Genomic DNA, 24,885 nt, shown 5'->3' with positions numbered 1-24,885 from the left:
AGTCTCAATGCTAAGGTGAAGTGATAAGGACATAATTGATCAAAGTTCTGAGGATAGGAACTGTTGAATACTCAATCCAAAATGGTATTATTTTGATCTCTCCAAGACTCAAAGAATGTTGGGGACATTGGTATAAAAAGATCTAAGAGCCAGAGAAAGGAGCAGAGTAAGGTGAAGTACTGACTCTAGAACACTCTTTTCAGATAGCAGTTATGATTCTGGTCATATGACCTACATGAGATAAGACCTGTCAGTATCCTGTCATTGAGCAGTAGGCATGGGCCTCTTAAAGACATGTAGACAGACTGGTAACTAAAGGGCAGGGCTTTTAGCCTCATTGACCATGTTATTATGTCGTAGACATTCTATACTATAGACAATATACATACAGCAGACACACAGTGGTTTTCAATCTTTATAATGCTTGACACTTTGATACAGTTTCTCATATTGTGGTAACATTCGACCATAAAATTATTTCTTTTCTTTTTTTTCCGAAGCTGGGGACTACTCTATAATTGTAATTTTGTTACTGTTAAGAATTGTAATGTAATGCCTAACGTGTATAATATCTGACATGTGTCCCCAAATGGATTGCAGTTCACGGATTCTGAAGCACTGGTCTATAGGAAGTTAATAGTCTCTGGGGAAGGAAGTGGCATTTTCTTCTATGGTATAGACACTGGTAAGGTACCTGTCTTATATATAACTTTGCACCTAGTATTTTTTTAGGAAACACCAACATATTGGATTATACAAAAGTAATAATATCAAAATTGGAAGATAGAAAGAAGACAATTTGGAAAGAAGAAGAGGGTCGGTGGGAAGGGAAAGGGGGAAAAGGAGAGTAATGGAGGTTGAGATGCTGAAAATAAACATGTGTGAAGATGTTGTAATAAACACATTATTATGCATAAGTAATATGTGCTAATAGAAAGAAAACTGATAAAGGAGAACTATTATAGGTTGATTTCTGATATTAGCTAACTATGATGAACCAATTGATTAGTCAATCATTATTGCATCAAGTGCAAGAGATTAAATAGTAGGTCAAACACTCAGTGTCCCCCAAAACAACATGTGCACTGTATGTTTGGAAAGACAGGTTATCAATTAAATGAACATTAATGCATAATGCAGTAAAGAATATTTTGGAATATAAAGACTTAGGAGAAGATGCTTTGCAAAGGAAAGAGTCTGTCCTAGATTCAGAGGATCTATCCTGGTTGTAGGCTGAAGAACTATTGAGAGGAAATTATCCTCAGGAGGAAGGTATATCTGGGAGAAGAACTAATATATTAGAGCAGGAATTTAAAAAAAGCATAATTGGAACATAAAACACTAAATAGTATTTAGTGGCAAGGATGCTGGACTGAGAGGTGTGATGATCCTGCCATTGACTCACAGGAATCCAAATGGCTTTTCGTAATTGCGTGGTCAGAATCATGCTACATTCTACATATATGTAAGTAAGGGGATTTGCTTTTTTCTCATGGTGATACCAGAAGATTAGTCCCTCAGAAATAAGAATATCAAACTCCACATTTTGTAGGAAATGTGTTAAAAGCGGAAAGATTCAGGTGTGTATGAATGGTTATTTCCCTTTATTGGGAAGCTCTTGAAAGGTTTTGTGTTCAGCCCAGAATCTATAGTGGTACAACTTGAATACCAATATGGAAAAAGAGCTTCATATTCTCAAGTTCTATCAGAAAAAGAAAGTTGTGTAGATGAATGACATTCAAAGCTATGTTTTACATTATTTTCTTGGGACTTCTCAAAAAAATGACATCTCAGCTGCTTCAAAGGTCTTTTTATAGAGAAATCTATTTAATTTTATCCTGTCTTTCCCAGATTTGCTTGCTCGCTTTTGTGTTTGCTCATGTGGGGTGCATATATGTGCATTTGAATTATTTTTTGAGGCAAGGTTTTCAACTGAACATTTGGCTCGACAAGCTGGTCTAGTCAAGCCTTAGTGACCCTTCTGTTTCTACCTTCACAGTATTGGGGTTATAACTACCTGCCATGGGCTGGAGAGATGGCTCAGCCGTTAAAGGCTAGGCTCACAACCAAAAATAACTACCTGCCATTCAGAGTTCAGAATGACTAGAAAGAGTAAGCGCATTCAGTAGTAAGTTCCAGAGTCTGACAACATTCTAGGCCTAGATTAGTTTGTATAGAAGCTAGAAGCGTTCAGGCCTAGGTTAGCATGCAAAGGCAGTAAGCCACAGAAATGACAATTATTTCAGACAATAAAGGTTAATTTATATACAAGGAATGGCTTTAAAAATTATTTGTTTTTATCTTTTAAGACTATCTTGTCATCATCTTGAATTTCTCTTTTCTTCCTCTAACCTGGGAAGTACTTCCATTACTGTCTTTAAAATGCATGGCCTCATTTTCTTTAATCATTGTTGTCAGTGGTACTGGTGGTGGTAGTGGAGGTGGTGGTGGTTTTGATGTCTGTGTATGTGTATGTGTTTGTATGAAAATATAGAAATACAACCTGATAAATCCTTATAATGTTCCTTGTATGAAAACAAACTTGGCTTTTGTGTGGATGCTAGAGATTAAACTCAGCTCCTCATGATTGCAAACAAGCAGAGAGCTATTACCTCCTTGGCTCCAGATTTCTTTGAGATTTCCATCTCAAATCTGTTGAACTTGGGCAATTCCAGTATGTGCTGGAAGATTATGGGCCCAATACAAACTCAAAATTCACCAAAACAGTTAACTTGCGTCTTCCAGAAAGTACCTAGTGAACCTCCAATATTACCCATTCTCACCATTTAGGAAACATGATCAAAACAGAGACATTCAAGTATTTGGAAGAGTGTTTGAAATAGACACCTGTTTGCATTCTAACACTAACTCATCTGATTTGTAACATGAACTGTCATTGATGCCTCAAATTATCAAAAATTTCAATGTTATCAAAGGTTTAATGAAGACAATGTAACTTACAACATGGAGTTGACATATTGGTTAATTAACTGTAGTTAAATATTTGAGCTTAGAAACTGAGAAACATGAGAATGAGTTTTACTTTGTTAAATATTCGCTATGTGAGTGAGGAAAAGTGTTCAAATTCCTTAAGGCCTCAGTCTCATCTTCTCTGTAATGGAACAATGCAAGTATTCAACACATGATATGCTGGTGACAATTAGATGCTCTCCTGCATGTCAAACTCTAAGCATTGTGTCATCAATATAAAAGTGTTCAAAAATGCTCGCTATTATTTTTAGTGAATTAACCCAGAACACCATCCCCTGTAAAATGAATGGGAGCTGAAATGGAATACTAGATGACAAGAAAAAGAACTCCTTGTTGAAGGGTCATGAAACCCTGTTATCTTGCTTCTGTATCTCTTAAAACAGAGAGTTGACAGTTCCGTGTGTGTGTGTGTGTGTGTGTGTGTGTGTGTGTGTGTGTGTGTGTGTGTGTGTGAAAGCAGAATTTCAGCTGGCTCTAAGTGCCATCTAGTTTAAGAAGCTGTTCTGTTGGGCTCTTGTCATTTAGAAGAAAGGAACATCAAAAGTAGTGAGTCCTGACCGGGGAAATTCAGTGTGGTTCTTATGATTTATTGAGCCATGAATTGAGTTGTATGATTTCTCATATTGAAGATGAATCCTTACAAATTGGTATTTTATCACAGAGTGGAATGATCTGAGGCCACAGATAAATGATTGGAGGTGATCAGTGAGCAAATTTCAGGGATGAGACTTGTCCTGGTTTGTCTTCTGCTCCTGTGATAAACATCATGGTGGAAAGCAATTTGGAGAGATAAAGTCTTATTTGCGTTATCATTGATGGAAACTGGGATGGGTACCCAAGCAGAAATAGAGGCAGAAATGATGGAGGAATTGCTGCTTGGTGATTTGCTCCCTATGGCTTGTTCAATCTGCTTTTTTATATAACCAAATACCACCTTCCTTAAAAGAGCACCACCTACAATGGATTGAGTCCACCCTATTAATCATTAATCAAGAAAATTCTCAGCAGACATGCCCATAACTCCTATCCGATAGAAGCAATTCCTCAGTTGAAATTGCTTCTCTCCAGATAACTCTAGTTTGTGTCAAACTGACAAAAACTAATCATCATGGAGCTGAACATTGAGAATAGAATATAGTGCTATTGAGTTTAATTGAAGGGGTTCTTCAGTGTCATATTTTTATGACACTGACCAGCTTATCTGTTAAGCATTAGTAGAAACAGTAGGGGCTATTTCATTCACAGATCATTGGGAGGCTCACTAAAGTTAGCAAGTAGATTGAGTAGTACCTGGCTTTGAATATGGTGAGACTCAATAGGTTGTCTGTCTCCTTCCTACTTCTTTCTTGGTCAAATTATCAATTTCATGTATGAAATTCTTTTGCAGGGTAGGTGCTACATGGATGGATGTCAAGTTGAACATTTTGTAGTCACCTAGTAAAATTGAATAGACAATAGAGAATATACATTTTCTACCTTCATACTCCCACAAATTTCTCAACTTACTCAATATACTATTCTCAATATACTTTCTCAATATACTATTTCACACTAAAAATAGTATATTTGTTATAGCTGATGAATATGCATTTATGTTATCAGTTCCAGCCAGCACCATTAGAAGTATGTTTCCTTTTGAGTTTTGAAAATGCATATTGCATGTATACATAATTATATATAGTATGAAGAAATCAATGCCAATGAAAAGTATAGACTCGCTTCAGAGTTTTACTTAAATCTGTAAGTAGTTGAAAGTTTCCATTTTCCCTACTTGTACTTTCTTAAAACAATTTTGAGATAAGCCATCACACATACCTTGTTTGCTTTGTTGGGAATAAGAAGATTGATTACTGGCACTTCTCTTCATGCATGTGTGTTCTCACAATACTAATTAATAATACAGTCACATGATCTAACATGATGATGACTAGATAATCTCCTTTTCATTATCAAACTACATTTCATTCTGTCTCTTGAAGCACCTTTATTTCATCTTAAGTCACTTAAAGCTACTACGGAGATGAATATATTTTCCAGCCAGTAAGGGATTGGGAGGGTGTTTGCTGATGAATGGATAACACATGATTCGGTATAGCTTGTCCAAGAGTCCTAGTGTGGCTAGAATTCTCTATTAATTATGTCGTGCTTACATTGCTGTATTACCTTCTTTAGCCCTTCAAGTGTTCATTAGACATCTTCTGTCCTAACCATGTAGTCAGCATGGGCTCAGGAATTAGTCTCTTTAAAGATATCAGATGTCAGTCAATGTCCTATCCTCACATCTCTAATATCTCTCAAAATAACTAGAATGCCTTTTTATATTTTCAACTACTTTTCTCAGAAAAATGATTACAACTATCTTCAGAAAAAAAAATCTAACTTCATGACATTTATAACATGTGAGCGTCCTCTCAATGACTTCAAAAAGTGTGTCCTTTCTTTCGATAGACTAATTAGACTGTTAGTTACTTTTCTCATTGCTGTGACAGAATACCTAAGACAAGAAGCTTAAGGAAGAAGGTGTTTATTTGACTCATAGTTGACACTGCGTTATAATGGACGTGGCATGTCTAACATCCAAGGCTTTTCATGGCATTATCTGGGCCCTAACGACTTAGGGTATCCTATATACCTGTTCTGTCACTGGCAGCACACATAGAGTTTCTCTTGGGACTGATACTCTCCATGCTTCCAATGTCCCTTGGTGAACATCCCCGACATCATACTGACTCAACTACTATTTAAGAACATTTTGCACATTTCTCTCAACATTTTGGTCTTCCGGAATCCTATCAGAATGGTCACCTATTAGGCTTTGCTTAAATATTTTAGGGATTCGGGATAAAACAAATTTTACCTACAAACCAACTCTAAATACATAAGTTTACATGGTAACATGAGTCATAGCAATGATCCTTGGTACTAGTTTTCTGTATTAATTAGCCTTTCTTATTGTAGTGACAAAAATATACAACAAAAGCAGCTCAAAGTCATAAGGGTTTATTTTGGCTCCTGGTGTGAAGAGATTTGGTTCATCATGTTAGATATGCCTGTCAAGTGGTGAAAGCATGCAGCAGCTTGTTACATTGTATCCTCAGTGAGGAAGCAGAAAGAAGTGAATGCAGGTACTCAACTACTTCCATTTTTCAATCTGGGACCCCAATTCGTGGGTCTTCCCTCCTCAGATTAGCTCTTGACAGAGAGCCTTATTCTAATTCTATGCCATTTAATATCTGTCCTGGAGACATTTCTATACCCAGCTTTTGCTCTTGGAGCAGACATTACTCACATTTATGACTTTGGCTGTAACATATCATTAGTTGATAGGTGAGAAGGATAGATACTCAAATTGCAAGGAGATATAAAATTTATAAAATTTTAATGAGAGAAAGTGAAAGAAAACATCCCAAAACATATGTTCAGCTAGACATGGGTTCTTCCTGTAGTTCATCAGTGTGATGGTTTGCATATGCTTGGCCAATTTCATTGCTGTGAACAGACACCATGACCAGTATAAGTTTTATAAAGGACAACATTTAATTGGGGCTGGCTTACAGGTTCAGAGGTTCAGTCCATTATCATCAAGGTGGGAGCATGGCAGCATCCAGGCAGGCATCATTCAGGATGAGATGAGAGTTATATATCTTCATCCAAAGGAAGCCAAGAACAGACTGAGCATCCTCAGGCATCTAGGAGGAAGGTCTCTAAGCCCACCCCAACAGTGACACATTTCCCCCAACAAGGCCACACCTTCTAATAGTGCCACTCCCTGGGCCAAGCATATGCAAACCATCACAGTCAGATAAATAGGGAATGTACATGTATAATCAAAGAGTAGAATAAAATGCTTGTGGTTATGAAATAGCGCAGTTCCTTGAAAAGTGGTATGCCCTGCACCACAGTGTGAGCAGTGGGAAACAGACAAAAGAAGGAAGACGTTTTATGATGAAGAATGCTGACTCTTAAGTTCAGTAGTTCCTTAGAAAGTAGGAATTTTGAAGAGGCTCAGGCAAGAAGATAGAGGAACCGGGGGTGTTTCAGAAATCTCTCAGAGAATATAAGGCAGTAACTGAAATTGAAGCCGGACATCTAACCAAAAACTGTTGAAATTGCTTACAGAAGAGACAAGTCTACTCTCCTAGGGGAGATATCCATAGGACCAAGAAAGAGAGATTGGTTTTGAGATCGAAGAAGCTTGGATTGATTGACCTGCAGCTTTTGGATAGAGGCACCCAACAGACATGCACGACACAAGTGTCCTTGGGGAAGAAGAGAGTCACAAACATTTTCTTTTTTTTCTCTGTTTATAAAACTTGTTTCCTTCAACATTCCACATAAAAATTGAAGTCAATTCAACAAACATCTACTGATTTATATTGCATGTTAGTTGCTGCATTCAGCAGTGAAATGGAGACAGAATAATAATAAGATAATATATTATTTTGTCTTTAGAAAACTTTCCCTTCCTTATTTGGAAAAAGTTGGACAATCTCAGGATGAAGCTTATTAGTCTGATACAGATAACACAATGCTGAAGCATGGAATGAGGACTTCAGGGTCTCATTCTGGAGTCTTACATAACCCTCTGGACACCAACAATAACTGACTTACTGTCAATGAGCCATATCAATTTTTATTGTAAAAATGAAGTCATAATAATATAGGCATTGGGAGTACAGAAAATGGAATTTAATTCATGGCCTGAATGGCATTCTGTGTTCATTGTCTTAACTATCTTAATGAAATGCAGGTTGTTTACTTAGAGTTTAGAATTCCTCAGGCACTGTCATAATTTTAGAGCTGGAAGGGACCCTTCTCTTTGTCTTCTCATCATCTCCTATGTACGTGACTTCATAGCATTTCAACCGTAGTAATTTTAATTCTTTGTGTGTTGTCTTTACCATTAAACCAGAGTTCTTTAAAGTTAACCACTGGAGGCCCTTCACCCTTTCTTAATTTTAGCCAGTAAGTAATATTTACTGAACTTAATTTTACCGTCAATGAAGTATCATTGTCTTCTACATTTTGCACACAGTGAAATTGAGGCTTAACAAGAGGAATCCTTTATGCAAGTTCAAATGAGAAAGTAACAATAGTGTTAGGAATAAATCCTAGTTTATTTTGATTGCTTAACATTTCTGTGGCTGCTTTTCTCCTCCTGCTCAACTTGGTTTACTAATTAGCTTGAACTTGGAAGCACTTATGAGTTTTGGAATTGCAAACCTTCTTTGTTATGAAAAGCAATGACCATACTAATGTTGATCCCATCAAAAGCTAGGAGTCAGAGTGCTTACAGTACATGTTTTCATTTGTTTCTGAGAACACACACACACACACACACACACACACACACACAAACATGTGCACACATGCCCAAGGCAGTGCAGGCACACTCACACAAACATGCATATTCTTATAATGATCCAAAACAGAGAAACTAAAATTAGATTTTGAATGAAATCCTGGCATGTAGTGTTCTAAATGACTTAGTAAGACCAATGGTATAGATAAGGCCATCATCTGCTACATATGTAGCTGGACCCTTGGTTGGTGGTTTAGTTCTTGGGAGCTCTGGGGCAGGAGAGTCCAGTTAGCTGATACTGTCGTTCTTCCTATGGGGTTGAAATCTCCTTTGGCTCCTTCAGTACTTTCTCTAACTCTTCCACTGGGGTTGTCTGCTGTGATTGGTTGTGATTTTCTGCATCCTTATTTGCATCAATGGGAGGCGAGGTCCTGTGTAGACTTGTTGCCCAGCATAGGGGGATGCTACATAGAGTGAGGCAGGTTTGGGTGGGTGGGTGAGGGAGCACCTTTTTCAGAGGCAAAGGAGGGATGGGATGGAGGTTTTCAAAAGGGGAGTCCAGGAAGGGCAGAAAACATTTGAAATGTAATTTAAAAAAAAAATAACCAATTAATTTGTTTAAAGTGGGGAAAAAAAAAAAGACCAATGGTACAGATTCAAATGAACTTCAATTTCTCATGCTCCTTCCTTTCTTATTCTTTTCTGTATATGGGGACAGAAAACCCATGGCAGAGGAGGAAATTTAAGCATTAATTGAAGGAAGAGAATAATTTTAATCATCAAAAGTATCCGTCATATTTGGGTAGCCAGCTAGGCTCTCTGGGCCACTGTATCTGCATCTGTAAATGGATTAGATTAGATGATTTACAGACCAAGTACTGTGAAGCTGGAACATTCTATGATTCCCTTCCCCTGGGATCAAGCTGGACTGTGGATGGAGTGTTGCAAGGGCTGAAGACGTAAGGAAGAGTGATCTTGCGCTGACACAATGCTGGCTTCTGCTGCCTTGCAAGAGCTCCCTGTTTGATGTCAGGCTTTTATCAGAGTGTGTTTGTGCTCTCTCCAGGGCCTGCCTGGCCATTGCACCAGCCCCCATTCTGTTCCCCAGAATTCTGGGAAGCAGCCAGTGAATGTGGAGGCTCACAGGCAGGATTTCTTCCCAAGAACTGCCTAGATGGTGAACTCACAAAGTCCGGGGAGGTTTCCTGTTTTGTTTTCTACAAGCTCTTATTTTTGACAGAAACCAAACATACATACAGAGAGAAAGAGAGGGGGGGAGGGAGAGGGAGAGAGGGGGAGAGGGAGAGCGGGGAAGGGGAGGGGGGAGAGGGAGAGGGGAGGAGAGGAGAGGAGAGCAGAGGAGAGGAGAGCAGAGGAGAGGAGAGCAGAGGAGAGGAGAGCAGAGGAGAGGAGAGCAGAGGAGAGGAGAGCAGAGGAGAGAAGAGGAGACATATAAAACAGGGTGTTCTCTATGTTGGACTGCTACACAGCCTTTCCATCTGTATCATTCTTCCCCATGGTCCTGGATTTCACTACTGTGGTAATTAAGATTTTAGCTTTGGCTGGAGATGCTGAAGAATCTTTGCTTATAAGCAAAGTCAGTACACACTGACTGCACTGAAGAGGAACCTGCAAATGAGGGAGAACAGTTCTGACAGTCAATATAAACTCATAGTTTCCTATCTGGTTCCTGCCTTTATGAATAAAGCAACTTTTCTTAGGTTAGTACAAGGAACATTGGCTCCCAACATAGATTCAGGGACATAGTAGGAATGGTGTTCTTACACTAGAGTCAATTTTGGCCCAAGTACTTTACAACAAATATTTTCTTGAATATAGTTACATTAAACTAAATGTCTTAAATGTATATTTAACTGAATATGTCCTGTTTTAATTTACTAAGTGTGGGAATTAATCCCACTGATCTTCATGTTTGAACCAAAAAGACCTGTACTTTTCTCAGTGATGGAGGCACAGTCTGGCATTTTCCTTGTATCATTTTTTTTTTTTTTTGCTGTGTAGTCTTGAAAGAAAAATTTCTTCATGTACTGATATTTAATCTTTTCATCTGTAATTATAGGTTGTATTTCATAGCTTTTAGAACTATTGTTGGGATTGTTTTTTATAATGTTTTTAGCTTTTGAAATTATAATGTAATTATGTCATTTCCTTCTTTTTCTTTCCTACCTCCGTTTCCTCTCATATGCATCTCACCTGACCATTTTTCCTGTAGTCATTACACACACACACACACACACACACCCACCCACACACACACACACACACACACACACACACATACACACACATTCTTAAATACATAAATACTTTCTTGGTTTTTATATAATGTTATATGTATGTATATGATCCTAGGGCTACCCGCTTGGCATTAGAAGACCAATTGGGAATATTAGCCCAAAGGTTCGGAATACCCAAGATTCAATTCACAGAGTATATGAAGCTCAAGAAGAAGGAAGACCAAAATATGGAGGCATCAGACCTTCTTTGAAGGGGGAACAAAATACTCTTGGGAGGGAAATATAGGGACAAAGAGTGAAGCAGAGACTGAAGGAAAGGCCATCCAGAGACTGCCCTAACTGGAGATCCATCTCGTATACGGTCATCAAATTCAGTCACTGTTGCTGATGCCAAGATGTGCTTGTTGGCAGAAGACTGATGGATGTCTCCTAAAAGGCTCTGCCAGAGCCTTACAGATAGAGATGAGAATGCTTGTAGCTAATCATCAGACTGAGCACTGGGACCCCAATGGAGAAATTAGAGAAAGGACTGAAGGAGCTGAAAGGATTTGCAATTCCCTAGAAAGGACAACAATATCAACCAACTAGACTGCCCCCCTACCCAGAGGTCCTGGGGATTAAACCATCAACCAGAGAGTACACAGTGGGGGACACATGTCTCCAGTCACATATGTACCAGAGGATGGACTTGTCTGGCATCAATAGGAGAAGCCTTTGATCCTGTGAAGGCACGTTTCCCATTGAAGGGGAATGCCAGAGTGTTGGGGTAGGAGTAGGTTGGTGGGAGGGGGAGCATCCTCATAGAAGCAGGGGGAGGAGGAATTGGGGAGGGGGGGAACCAGGAAACGGAATAACATTTGAGATTTAAATGCATTAAATATCCAATTAAAAATGGATTAAAAAATAACATCTGTAACTAAAAGTGTAAACATTACAGCATAAGTGCATTTTAATATCTTCTTTTGTATTTATGAGCAATGCTTTCGTTTTATTTGCCATTTTGTTATTGAAATTTCATATGCAAAACAATGAGTTGTTATGCAGAATATCTATACCGTCTTGCATGGAGGTAAATATCAGGGTAGGACAGGTCCAAGAGAAGGTCTCTAAGGAGTGGTAATTGGAAGGGGCAGAATGATGACTCTTTGTACATACAATTTAATGCTGCCTTAAGTGTTAGCCATTGTATATATTCCCTGCACAATTGTATAAAAATAATGTAAGTAATTTTAGAAATTTACAATGTGTAAAAAATAAAATTATTCCTATACACTTGCTCCCCCCCCAATAAAAAAGAAAGAAAACCAATTAGGAGAAGTTCTTCCTGGGGAAGACCATTTCTCCTATTGTTATCATTCCATACTTCCCAGCAGTTCTTTGTCTAGGCTTGAGCCTGTGAGCTTTCTTTTTTCCTTGTTAGGATGTCCACTGGTATCATTATTGTTCAGGTCTTATATAGACAGTCATATTGATGAAACTCATGTGTGTAGTATCTATGGTGTTTCTAGGAGTCAAAAACCTTACAACAAATTTCCCATTCCTCTTGCTCTTAAACTATTTCTACCCCCTTTTCTTCAGCGATCTTGGAGCCTTATGGATAGGAGTTATCAGTAGGGACTGGGTCCTAAGGGATCTTTTGTTCTCTGTACTTGATTGTGGTATTCTGTAATTATCTCTCTTGTAAAGAGAAGATTCTCTGCAGAGTGATAACTATACTCATGTGTGGGTATAAAGGTAAATATGCAAGATGTAGTTTGGAATTATGCTGGTTTGCTAAAATAGTACTTACACATTTTCCTCCAAGATTCATGGCTTCACCACCCTAGGGTAATGGCTACATTTTCAGTATCAGGCATGATTTCCCTCTTGTTGAGCTGGCCTTAAGTTCAATTCCAGAACTGTTAGTTACCACCAAGATATGTGTGCCACTATGGCACTCTTAAAGCTATGGTGTCATATTGGTTATTGGTATGGTTTACGGGCATCATAATTGAGTAGGACTATTGCTTGCTTTGCTTCCTTTGGTTTCTTGGGTTATGAAACATAGTCCTCAGAGAGGAGTCTTTCAGGTCAGATCCAGTTTGGTCTTGTGTCCAAAATGTGTGGTGTTTCCAGCAATAGGGACCTCCATTTCATTTCTAGGATGCAAATAAAGGTAACAGTAATAGCCTATTATGTTGTGGGAGTTTCTTATACAAACCTGACCAACAACTCAAAAGTGGTATTCTCATGTCTGAGAGCACTGTCAGCATGGATGGGAAAATTCCATCTGTTCTATACATGTATTTGTATATACAGACTTATATGTATTATAAATAATTTTGATTAGACAGTGATTCATTATGACTTTTTCAGACCCTCTTACTGTTTTTTTTACCTTTTTCTTCACTAATTGAATCCTCTCACACATTTTTCCAATTTCTTCTTTAACTGCTTCTATCCTGTTATCCCCTCTGCTTTCTTTTTACTTTCCCAGCTTCTGCCATTATTCCAGGTCTTATACTCATATCCACAGACATGGGGTTAGGATTCCTAGATCAAACAGAAGATGTGGTGCCTGTCTTTTCAGGTCTGGATTACCTCATTCAATATGATCTTTTCTAGTTATATCCATATATATCCATCTAGTTATATATGAGTATAAAATTCATAATTTTATTTTTTTCTAATGCTAAATAGTATTCTAATGCTTAATAGTATTGTGTATAATTACCACATCCTTATTATTCATCCATCAGTTGATGAACATTTGGGTCATTTCCATCTCGAAGCTACTGGGTTTTTTGTTTATTATTATTATTATTATTATTATTATTATTATTATTATTATCTTTAATCTTTTTCAATCTTTTCTTTTTTACAGTCCAGTTATTATCTCCCTCCCGGTCTGCCCTCTAGCAGTTCCTCATCCCATTCCTCCTCTCCCTGTCCCCAAGAGGATATCCCCCATCTCACTACCCTATCTCCCTATCCCATACCACTCTCTCACTCCACATTATCTTGCCAGGACTCCCTACTCACTGGGGTCTCAAGCCTCTCAAGGGTTAGGTGCACTTTTTCTCACTGAGACAATATCAGGCAGATCTCTGCTGTATATGAGTTGGGCCTCATATCAGGTGGTATATGCTGCCCAGTTGGTAGCTCAGTGTCTGAGAGATCTCAGGGTTCCAGGTTAGTTGAGACAGCTGGTCTTTGTATGAGGTCACCCTCCTCCACATCTTCTTCCAGCCTTTCCCTAATTCAACTACAGGGGTCCCCAACTTCATTCCATTGGTTGGGTGTAAGTATCTGTATCTGTATCTGTCTTGATCAGCTGCCTGTTGTGCTTCTTGGACAGTAGCCATGCTAGGCTCCTGTCTGTAAACACACCATAGCATCAGTAATAGTGTCAGGCCTTGGAGGCTTCCCTTGAGATTGATCCCAAATTGGACCAGTGGAGCCTTTCCCTCAGTCTCTTCTCCATTCTTGTCCCTGGAGTTCTTTTAGACACGGATAGTTCTGGGTCAGAGTTTTTGATTGTGGGATGGCAACCCCATCCATCCACTTGATGCCTTGTCTTCCTACTGGAGGTGGACTCTACAAGTTCCCTCTCCCCACTGTGAGAGTGAGTCCTGAGAGTCTCTCACCTTCCAGGTCTTTGGTACACTCTAAAGGGTTCCCTACCTCCCATCTCAAAGTTGATGTTAATGCCTATGTTTCCAAACCATTTGGAGTTGGTTGTTATGTAACACAATGGTTGCAAGTCTAATTTCATTCTTTTACATGGGAACATGAAGTTTCTCAAGCACCATTTGTCGAAGATGCAGTTTTTTCTCCACTGTATGTTTTGTTCTCTGTCAAATATAGCATGGCTGTAGTTACATATACTCATGTTTGGATCTTCAATTTTTTCCATTATTCTACAAGTCTGTCTTGTGCAACTATCATATTGCTTTTTATTACTATGCCTCTGCAATATATCTTGAAATCTGGAATGACAAGTTTTCCAGCATTGCTCCTTTTTCTTGGGATTGTGTGCTTAAAATATTTTGGCAGTGCAGTTGGATGCTTCATAAACATTAGCACTAATAGTTATTCTGCATGTCATTGAGTACTCACTTAACTCAGGGAAAATTTGTTAATGTGTTCATCTTTCACAGAAGCTACTGGTAAAGGAATCAGGGAAGAATCACAATCATTGGAGTTTTTCTTTCTTTTTTTTTATTAACTTGAGTATTTCTTATTTACATTTCGAGTGTTATTCCCTTTCCCGGTTTCTGGGCCAACATCCCCCTAACCCCTCCCCCTCCCCTTCTTTATGGGTGTTCCCTTCCCATCCTCCCCCCATTGCCGCCCTCCCCCCAACAATCACGTTCACTGGGGGTTCAGTCTTAGCAGGACCCAGGGCTTCCCCTTCCACTGGTGCTCTTACTAGCATATTCATTGCTACCTATGAGGTCAGAGTCCAGGGTCAGTCCATGTATAGTCTTTAGGTAGTGGCTTAGTCCCTGGAAGCTCTGGTTGCTTGGCATTGTTGTTCATAAGGGGTCTCGAGCCCCTTCAAGCTCTTCCAGTCCTTTCTATGATTCCTTCAATGGGGATCCTATTCTCAGTTCAGTGGTTTACTGCTGGCATTCGCCTCTGTATTTGCTGTATTCTGGCTGTGTCTCTCAGGAGAGATCTACATCCGGCTCCTCTCTGCCTGCACTTCTTTGCTTCATCCATCTTGTCTAATTGGATGGCTGTATATGTATGGGCCACATGTGGGGCAGGCTCTGAATGGGTGTTCCTTCTGTCTCTGTTTTAATCTTTGCCTCCCTATTCACTGCCAAGGGTATTCTTATTCCCCTTTTAAAGAAGGAGTGAAGCATTCACATTTTGATCATCCTTCTTGAGTTTCATGTGTTCTATGCATCTAGGATAATTCAAGCATTTGGGCTAATAGCCACTTATCAGTGAGTGCATACCATGTGTGTTTTTCTGTGATTGGGTTACCTCACTCAGGATGATATTTTCCAGTTCCAACCATTGGAGTTTTTCTGTTCATGCCTCTTGGTCAAATACATAGTCTTCTTCTTCTTGATCATTAGTTTTCAATCTGTGGGTGGGGGCCACCTTGGTAAACCTCTATCTCCACAAATATTTGCATTATGGTTCATAACAGTGGTAAGATTCCAGTTATGAAGTACCAATGAAAATAATTTTATGGTGTGTATGTGGGGTGACCACAACATGAGGAACTATATTAGGCGATTACAGCATTAGGAAGGTAGAGAACCGCTGCTCTAGATCTCTGAAGCTTCTAAGGAGCTAAGGATGGAGGATCCATATCCACTATTTTCAAATGTTCTAGACTATTTTTAAATAGTGAAGAATGTAAAAAAGGAATAGCTGGGCCATTAGGTAATAGGTAATATGCAACGTCCACTTGTAGAGCATAGAGAAAGTAACACAAGAGAGAGAGAAATATTGGTGACTGGCCCAGTTTAAAGAAGCAAAAGATCAACTTTTTCTAGAGCCTTTGAGTTTGAAAGACCTGAATCCCACATTCTCATTCTACAAAGCTATGAAATGTCAGTGCAAAGGGAATGGCTTAAGCAGGGCATTTTCTAGAGCACCACACCCATGTTCCTAGCGTCTTCCATACTAAAACAAACCTGAAGGAGAAGAACATAATACTTTAAAGACTTAAGCCATTGAGTATAGGAAACTACTTTTAAGTTGCCTTTTCCATATAATATTAACAATTAGTTTTAAGTGAACATTCATTTATTCATTAAATACTAACTGGATCACACAAGGTCCTATGAGAATATTACTGGGAAGACTGTCAGCCCCTTGCCTGTGGTAGCAATTAGGGTTAGAATTTGATGGGTAAGATAGATGTGGTGGTAGGAGTCACTTAGTGTCAGTGTCCAAAAAACATGATCACTCTCAGTTTTAAGGGAAATTATTTTCTATTGGATATTTTAAATTTACATTTGAAATGTTATTCCCTTTCCAGGTTCCCATCCATAAGCCCCTATCCCCTCCCCCTCTCCTTTCAAGTATAAAGGTGTTCCCCTCCCCAACCAACCCTCTTCTCACTTCCTGCACAGTCTTTCCCCTACACTGGAGGATCCAACCTTGGCAGGACCAAGGGCTTCTCCTTCCATTGGTGCCCATCATGGCCATCTTCTGCTACATATTTAAGGGAAAGTCTTAATTTACAACAAAAACTATTACAGTAGAGTTCAATGAAAATACAGAATTTCAGGCCTAAAAGAAGATACCTCTAAAAAGATAGTGAGAAACATTATCATTAAATGAACAAGTAACCAAAACAAAGATTAATAGAGTAAGACTGTCAGAGCCAATCTACCCACTGGCTAGACCTGTCAACAGACGTCTCTTTTTTTTTTTGTAACATGCTATTCTTTTGGAGTATTATTGACATTCTTAGTATACTACAAATGTAGTATTAATTGTGACAGAAACAACCACAATGTTGAATTTTTTAATGGTTCTATGCATTTGGGTTCTTGCATATTCAGATATTCATTTTCCAGCTTTTAGATTAATTATTGAAGAATAATGCTAATAGCATCATTGGGAATTTCTCTTGTCCCTAGAACTCTATCTATTACCATACCTTCTCCTCAAGCAGTATTACCAAGCAATAGTCATAAAAACTGTATGGTATTGGTATAGAGAAAGACAGTTAGAGCAGTAGAACAGAATTGAAGACCCAGAAATGAATCCACACACCTACGGTCACTTGATCTTTGACAAAGGAGCTAAAGCCATCCAATGGAAGAAAGTTAGCATTTTCAACAAATGGTACTGGTTCAACTGGAGGTCGGCATGTAGAAGAATGCAAATCAATTCATTCTTCTCACCCTGTACAAAGCTTAAGTCCAAGTGGATCAAGGTCCTCCACATCAAACCAGATACACTCAAACTAATAGAAAAAAAAGTGGGGAAGAGCCTCAAACACATGGGTACTGGGGAAATTTCCTGAACAAAACACCAATGGTTTATGCTCTAAGGTCAGGAATTGACAAATGGGACCTCATAAAACTGCAAAGCTTCTGTAAGGCAAAGGACACTGTCATAAGGACAAAATGCTAACCATTAGATTGGGAAAAGATCGTTACCAGTCCTACATCTAATAGAGGGCTAATATCCAAAATATACAAAGAACTCAAATTAGACTCCAGAGAGCCAAATAACCCTATTAAAAATGGGGTACAGAGCTAAACAAAACACTCTCATCTGAGGAATATTGAATGGCCGAAAAGCACCTAAAGAAATGTTCAACTTCCTTAGACATCAGGGGAATACAAATCAAAACAACCCTGAGATTCCACCTCACACCAGTCAGAATAGCTAAGATAAAACTCTCAGGTGATAGCAGATGCTGGCAAGGATGTGGAGAAATAGGAACACTCCTCCATTGTTGGTGGGATTGCAAACTGGTACAATCACTGGAAATCAGCCTGGAGGTTCCTCAGAAAATTGGACATTGCACTACCTGAGGACCCAGCTATACATCTCCTGGGCATATACCCAAAAGATGCTCCAACATATAACAAGGACACATGCTCCACTATGTTCATAGCAACCTTGTTTATAATAGCCAGAAACTGGAAAGAACCCAGATGCCTTCCAACAGAGGAATGGATTAAAAAAAATGTGGTACAGCTACACAATGGAGTACTACTCAGCTATCAAAAAATTCATAGGCAAATGGAATGAACTGGAAAATATCCTCAATGAGATAACCCAATCACAGAAAAACACACTTGGTATTCACTCATTAATAAGTGGGTATTAGCCTAAAAGCTCAAATTACCTAAGGTGCAATCCACAGACCACAAGAAGCTCAAGAAGAAGGATGACCAAAATGCGGATGCTTCCATTCCTTTTTAAAAGGGGGAACAAAAGTATCCATAGGAGGGGATATGGAGGTAAAGTTTAGAGCAGAGCCTGAAGGAATGGACATTCAGAGCCTGCCCGACATGTGGCATGCATATATATATATATATATATATATATATATATGTACATATATATATATATGTATATATATACCCACCAAAACTAGATAAGATTGATGAAAGTTAAAAAAAAGTGCATGCTGAAAGGTACTGGATATAGAGCTCTCCTGAGATACACATCCAGAGCATGTCAAATCCAGAGGTCAATGCTAGCAGCAAACCACTAAACTGAGAATAGGACCCCTTTGTGGGAATTAGAGGAATGAGTGAAAGAGCTGAAGGGGCTTGCAATCCCATAAGAGCAACAACGCCAACCAACCAGAGCTTCCAGGGACTAAACTACTACCCAAAGACTATACATGGTCTGACCCAGGGCTCCATCTGCATATGTACCAGAGAATAGCCTTCTTTGGGCACCAGTGGAAGGGCAAGTCCTTGGTCCTGTCAAAGTTGGACCCCCAGTGCAGGGGAATGTCGGGGGGGGCATTAAGGGAGGTGGATGGGAGGGGAACATCCTTTTCGGGGAGGGTGAGGGGATGGGGACTTATGGACAGGAAACTGGGAAAGGGAATAACATTAGAAATGTAAATAAAGAAACAAATCTAATTAAAAAGATAAAAAACAAAAAACCCATAGTTTTATTTATACTAGTTCCACATGATAGATATTAATATTATTCTCATTTTATATATTCAATGGTCTAGGTGAATAGACAAGAATTGATTCCTGGGGACATCGATATCAGCGGAATGATAATTTATACTAAGGGTTCTAAAACTTGTGTAAGCTGAGTTTAGAAAGGACTATAGAAAGTTAGGTAAGGAATTTAGACTTAATCCTGAATGGTGTGGGTCTTTTCATATTTTTAAACAGGGTCCTGAGATAGTCAGATACAATGTCTCTAGTAGGATAAGGTGGCGGGGCCAGGAATCAGTTGAGATTGGTTTTATGTAGGATAGGGTACCAACAAACTGGATAAGTGGTTTGATCCTACTTCTATTACTTACTACCTGTGACTTCTTGAAATTACTCTTTTTGTGCTCCAGTTTTCCATATATAAAATGTGGAATATATTAATATCTGTCATGTGGGACCATTATAAAGAGAAGCTATGTTAATATGTAGAATACCAAGGACAAGAGAAATTCCCAATGATGCTATTAGCATTATGTTTCAATAATTATTCTGGAAGCTGGAAGATGAATATCTGGAGATGCAAGAACCCAAATAATAAGGTCACAGAGTTTAAGCAGGAATGCTATTACACATTTTCAGTGGGGTAACATCATGACCATCAACATAACTTTATTGTCAGTCATCCATTCTGTCATTCTCCCAGGCCTTCAAGAATGCACTGATGAGTTCTTACTGGTGTTCTGGTAAAGGAGATGTGATCGATGACTGGTGCAGGTGTGACCTCAGTGCCTTCGATGCCAGTGGACTTCCCAATTGTAGCCCCCTTCCACAGCCGGTGTAAGTATGTATGGCCCCTCTTCCTTTGCCTATGCCTTTCCATTGGTTTACACTCTTGTAGTGGCAAACTAAGCTATGACTCTGTTGAGTTATCTGGGTGCATACCTAAATCATTGCAATCTCTGGTGCTTCCTTCCTTTCTTAAGAAAGGAGTTCTTGTAGTATAGAGATGTGACCCATGCACTCAGTTTGCAGTATATGTTTTAAAATGATGACTGTGATTCATTTCTCCTTCCTGTGCTTATTCATTTAACACTTGTCTGCTAGGCAAATAACTTGCTTTGCCAATGCCTACTTTGAACATGGCAGCTACTGAGATAAAGAAAGTTATAGAACCTCTCTTATTTTCTTCATTTTTTTAGCCAATCATTCTGATCACTTTCTGGGTGTTAGTTACTGGTAAGAAAATATCAATGATCAAGACTGGGACAATTTACAGCTTTAGAAGAGTGGTAGTGAGATAGGAAAGACAAGCAATAAAAATAAATAAGACACAGTTTAAAGTTAAATTAAAAACTATAGAAAAACAAAGTTGTGCATGTGAAGACTCATGAGCATGCTTTAGATAGAAGAGGCAGCATTAAAGAAAACACCAGTAAAGGTATCTGAATTATAAAAGGAGACATGAGCTAGGTAACAAATACCAAGAATCATGGTTTAGAGAGGTGAGACAGTCTATTAGAGAGAGGTAACCTGACACAGGAAGTTTATTTGAGGAAGCAAAGGAAGGCCATCTTGTTTGGAGAATTGTGATTAAAAAGAAGTGCTGTAAAGGGAAATGGTCAGGATCCAGTGTTAGCCGACAGAGTCCCATAAAACACTTCTATAGGAAGAGAAAACATGTACTATAAGGTTATCCTTGTAGACATAGTATGGTACAGTCAGTTAAAAGAAAGAATATGGACCTAGGGTAAACAAAGTTACCCAGATGACTTTTGGTTGTGTTTTGTTATATGAACCAGTGAAAATTGTTTCCCATTGGGAGCCTTACTTTTCTTACTTTATTAAATTAGGGAATTGCACATCATTGCCTCCAAGAGACCAGTTTAGTAATAACCTTCAACAGTTCTCTTTCATATTGCTCTGAAGAAGGATTTATCCCAAAAGTCCCTTTCTTTTTTGAGAGATTATTAAGTACCAATTGTAGAAACTTCAGGACATTAAAAGTTGACTAACGTATTCAGGAGCAAAACACACTGTCAGTAGACTAAACACAACTATGTTTAGCCCCTGACAATTTATTGGTGACAATCTATAAAATGAAACAGCATTGAAAATGTACTGTAAATAAGTCAAATGCTAACCATTTTTTTTCCGCTGAACACACACTAATTTGTTGTGTGTATTGTATAGGCTAATTTGCTGGTTGTATTGGTTTTCAAAAGGAAGCTTTTTGTATCTGTGATTTGTGGATGAAGAAATAGAGGGTTTGAAAACTAATGTAGTTTATTTACAGACATACAATAGTTGTGGTAACAGATGTAATCATTACTTGAACCTAGGCTAAAACTTCTTCTACAAGTGTTTAGGGCCCTGGATGAAACAAGAGGGCAAATAAGAAACCTTCTTTGTCCCCCCCCCCCCCAATTAGGTTACGACTTTCTCCAACAGTGGAACCTTCCAGCACTGTGGTTTCCCTGGAGTGGATAGATGTTCAGCCAGCCATTGGAACCAAAGTTTCTGACTATATCCTGCAGCACAAGAAAGTGGATGAATACACAGACACTGACCTCTACACAGGTGAGAGTATACACCTATACTCCGTGTGAGAAAGGTCAATGAATCTTGGGTTTCAAAACATTTGTATATACATAGACTACGACTCTGGGGCTGAGAATATTCAAGCAATCTCCTTTCCTGATAGGATGTAACGGGGGCTGGTTTTCATAAACTGATGTTAGGTAAATGAGGACTAGAAATGATTCAAGCATCCAGGAGCTTTGAGGAATGTAGCTTTTAAAAGAGCTCCATTTGGTTGCCACTGAGAACATTAACTCTGTGTTTTCCTGTGTCTTTGATACTGCCAAAAAGATTTGAACTCTACTGAACACCTATGCTCTGCACTCTGTTGTGACTCTCAAGCAGTCATTACTCTTTTCCAGTCAGAAAACTGATTGGGTGTTTCCTTCCTCTGCCACACAGTGACCTACTTACACTGTTCAGCATCTCCCTGAAAGACTCCAAATTTAAAGGGATTGATGTGTTGTGCTTATCTCACAGATCCTGAAACAGAGGCCAACGCAAGGTTATCCATCTGGTGTCATCTCCACAAGATTATTGAAATGTTACAATTTTAAAAAGTATAAATTTTGATTACTCAGTTATATTAAAAAACAATCATAGAAATGACATATTTCTTAAATCAATATGAATTCTCCACGTTTACAATAAATCTGAGTCTAATATTCAAATATTTGTGGGGTAAATAGATAACAAATAAAAAGACTTAATTGTTTCAATTTTGTTTTGTTTATATAATTTTTTGTTTATATAATTTTGCTCTCTGAATTATTTTTGCTTTAATTCCTCTGGAACTAAGAAGAGTATAATATACATAGTCAGGCTTGGGTTATAGATGAGAGGAAAAAACTCATTGAGTGAAACTGTGTAGTTTTAATTTTTTAAGTTGTCTACTGGGGTTCTTTAGGGACTTTATGTTCCTAATGGAATTTGAGAAGCAGGTATCTTTTCATATAATTTACTCTTCTCTTTGGAAGTACTATCAGTTTTTACTTTATGTACATCAAACTTAGTTTTTAGAACATTTACATTTAATGTGAAATGTATGACTAGGTTTGAGCTTATTGTCTTGCTAATTCTTTTCTTTTATCTTAATGATTATTGTATATTTTACCATTTTTTGCCTATCTTCTATGACCTCAGAATAACTTCCTTTTTGATTTACTAAATGAGACTCTTTCACTTCTTTGTTTTGGGTTTTGTCATAAAGTATTGATTATCAATACTATACATTTAAAATTTATTACTGATTTCTGAGAGTTTCATGCATTAGTACTATATTTATGTCATTTCTACCCAATACCCTGTCAAATTCCTGATATGTCTTCCCTACTCCCTTGTAATTTTTTTTTATTATTAACTTGAGTATTTCTTATATACATTTCAAGTGTTATTCCCTTTCCCGGTTTCCGGGCAAACATCCCCCTCCCCCCTCCCCTTCCTTATGGGTGTTCCCCTCCCAACCCTCCCCCCATTGCCAACCTCCCCCCACCAGTCTAGTTCACTGTGGGTTCAGTCTTAGCAAGACCCAGGGCTTCCCCTTCCACTGTTGCTCTTACTAGCATATTCATTGCTACCTATGAGGTCAGAGTCCAGGGTCAGTCCATGTATAGTCTTTAGGTAGTGGCTTAGTCCCTGGAAGCTCTGGTTGCTTGGCATTGTTGTACTTTTGGGGTCTCGAGCCCCTTCAAGCTCTTCCAGTTCTTTCTCTGATTCCTTCAACGGGGGTTCTATTCTCAGTTCAGTGGTTTGCTGCTGGCATTCACCTCTGTATTTGCTGTATTCTGGCTGTGTCTCTCAGGAGAGATCTACATCCGGCTGCTGTCGGTCTGCACTTCTTTGCTTCATCCATCTTGTCTAATTGGGTGGCTGTACATGTATGGGCCACATGTGGGGCAGGCTCTGAATGGGTGTTCCTTCAGTCTCTGTTTTAATCTTTGCCTCTCTCTTCCCTGCCAAGGGTATTCTTGTTCCCCTTTTAAAGAAGGAGTGAAGCATTCACATTTTGATCATCCGTCTTGGGTTTCACTTGTTCTAGGCATCTAGGGTAATTCAAGCATTTGGGCTAATAGCCACTTATCAATGAGTGCATACCATGTATGTCTTTCTGTGATTGGGTTAGCTCACTCAGGATGATGTTTTCCAGCTCCAACCATTTGCCTACGAATTTCATAAAGTCGTTGTTTTTGATAGCTGAGTAATATTCCATTGTGTAGATGTACCACATTTTCTCTATCCATTCTTCTGTTGAAGGGCATCTGGGTTCTTTCCAGCTTCTGGCTATTATAAATAAGGCTGCAATGAACATAGTGGAGCACGTGTCTTTTTTGTATGTTGGGGCATCTTTTGGGTATATGCCCAAGAGAGGTATAGCTGGATCCTCAGGCAGTTCAATGTCCAATTTTCTGAGGATCCTCCAGACTGATTTCCAGAATGGTTGTACCAGTTTGCAATCTCACCAACAATGGAGGAGTGTTCCTCTTTCTCCACATCCTCGCCAGCATCTGTTGTCCCCTGAGTTTTTGATCTTAGCCATTCTCACTGGTGTGAGGTGAAATCTCAGGGTTGTTTTGATTTGCATTTCCCTTATGACTAAAGATGTTGAACATTTCTTTAGGTGTTTCTCAGCCATTCGGCATTCCTCAGCTGTGAATTCTTTGTTTAGTTCTGAACCCCATTTTTTAATAGGGTTATTTGTTTCCCTGCGGTCTAACTTCTTGAGTTCTTTGTATATTTTGGATATAAGGCCTCTATCTGTTGTAGGATTGGTAAAGATCTTTTCCCAATCTGTTGGTTGCCGTTTTGTCCTAACCACAGTGTCCTTTGCCTTACAGAAGCTTTGCAGTTTTCTGAGATCCCATTTGTCGATTCTTGATCTTAGAGCGTAAGCCATTGGTGTTTTGTTTAGGAAATTTTTTCCAGTGCCCATGTGTTCCAGATGCTTTCCTAGTTTTTCTTCTATTAGTTTGAGTGTGTCTGGTTTGATGTGGAGGTCCTTGATCCACTTGGACTTAAGCTTTGTACAGGGTGATAAGCATGGATCGATCTGCATTCTTCTACATGTTGACCTCCAGTTGAACCAGCACCATTTGCTGAAAATGCTATCTTTTTTCCATTGGATGGTTTTGGCTCCTTTGTCAAAAATCAAGTGACCATAGGTGTG

At 38.8% G+C, this 24,885-nt stretch overlaps 1 protein-coding gene across 6 annotated transcripts in view; it reads left to right on the top strand.

Moving 5' to 3' along the window:
* The window catches only part of Astn2 (astrotactin 2), a 975,380-nt gene that overhangs the window by 778,647 nt on the left and 171,848 nt on the right, over nt 1-24,885 (top strand). For 4 of the 6 annotated variants that reach the window (XM_087659925.1, XM_087659924.1, XM_087659923.1 and 1 more), the window contains 2 exon segments: nt 19,849-19,982; nt 21,574-21,722. In XM_087659925.1, coding sequence (XP_087516051.1) covers nt 19,849-19,982; nt 21,574-21,722 — 283 coding nt within the window. 6 annotated transcript variants of the gene reach the window in all.

Source organism: Rattus norvegicus, chromosome 5, assembly GCF_021556685.1.
Source record: "Rattus norvegicus strain SHRSP/BbbUtx chromosome 5, alternate assembly SHRSP_T2T, whole genome shotgun sequence".
Lineage (NCBI taxonomy): Eukaryota > Metazoa > Chordata > Mammalia > Rodentia > Muridae > Rattus > Rattus norvegicus.
Note: the sequence above shows the minus strand (reverse complement) of the source record. Positions and strands in the feature narration are given on the sequence as shown.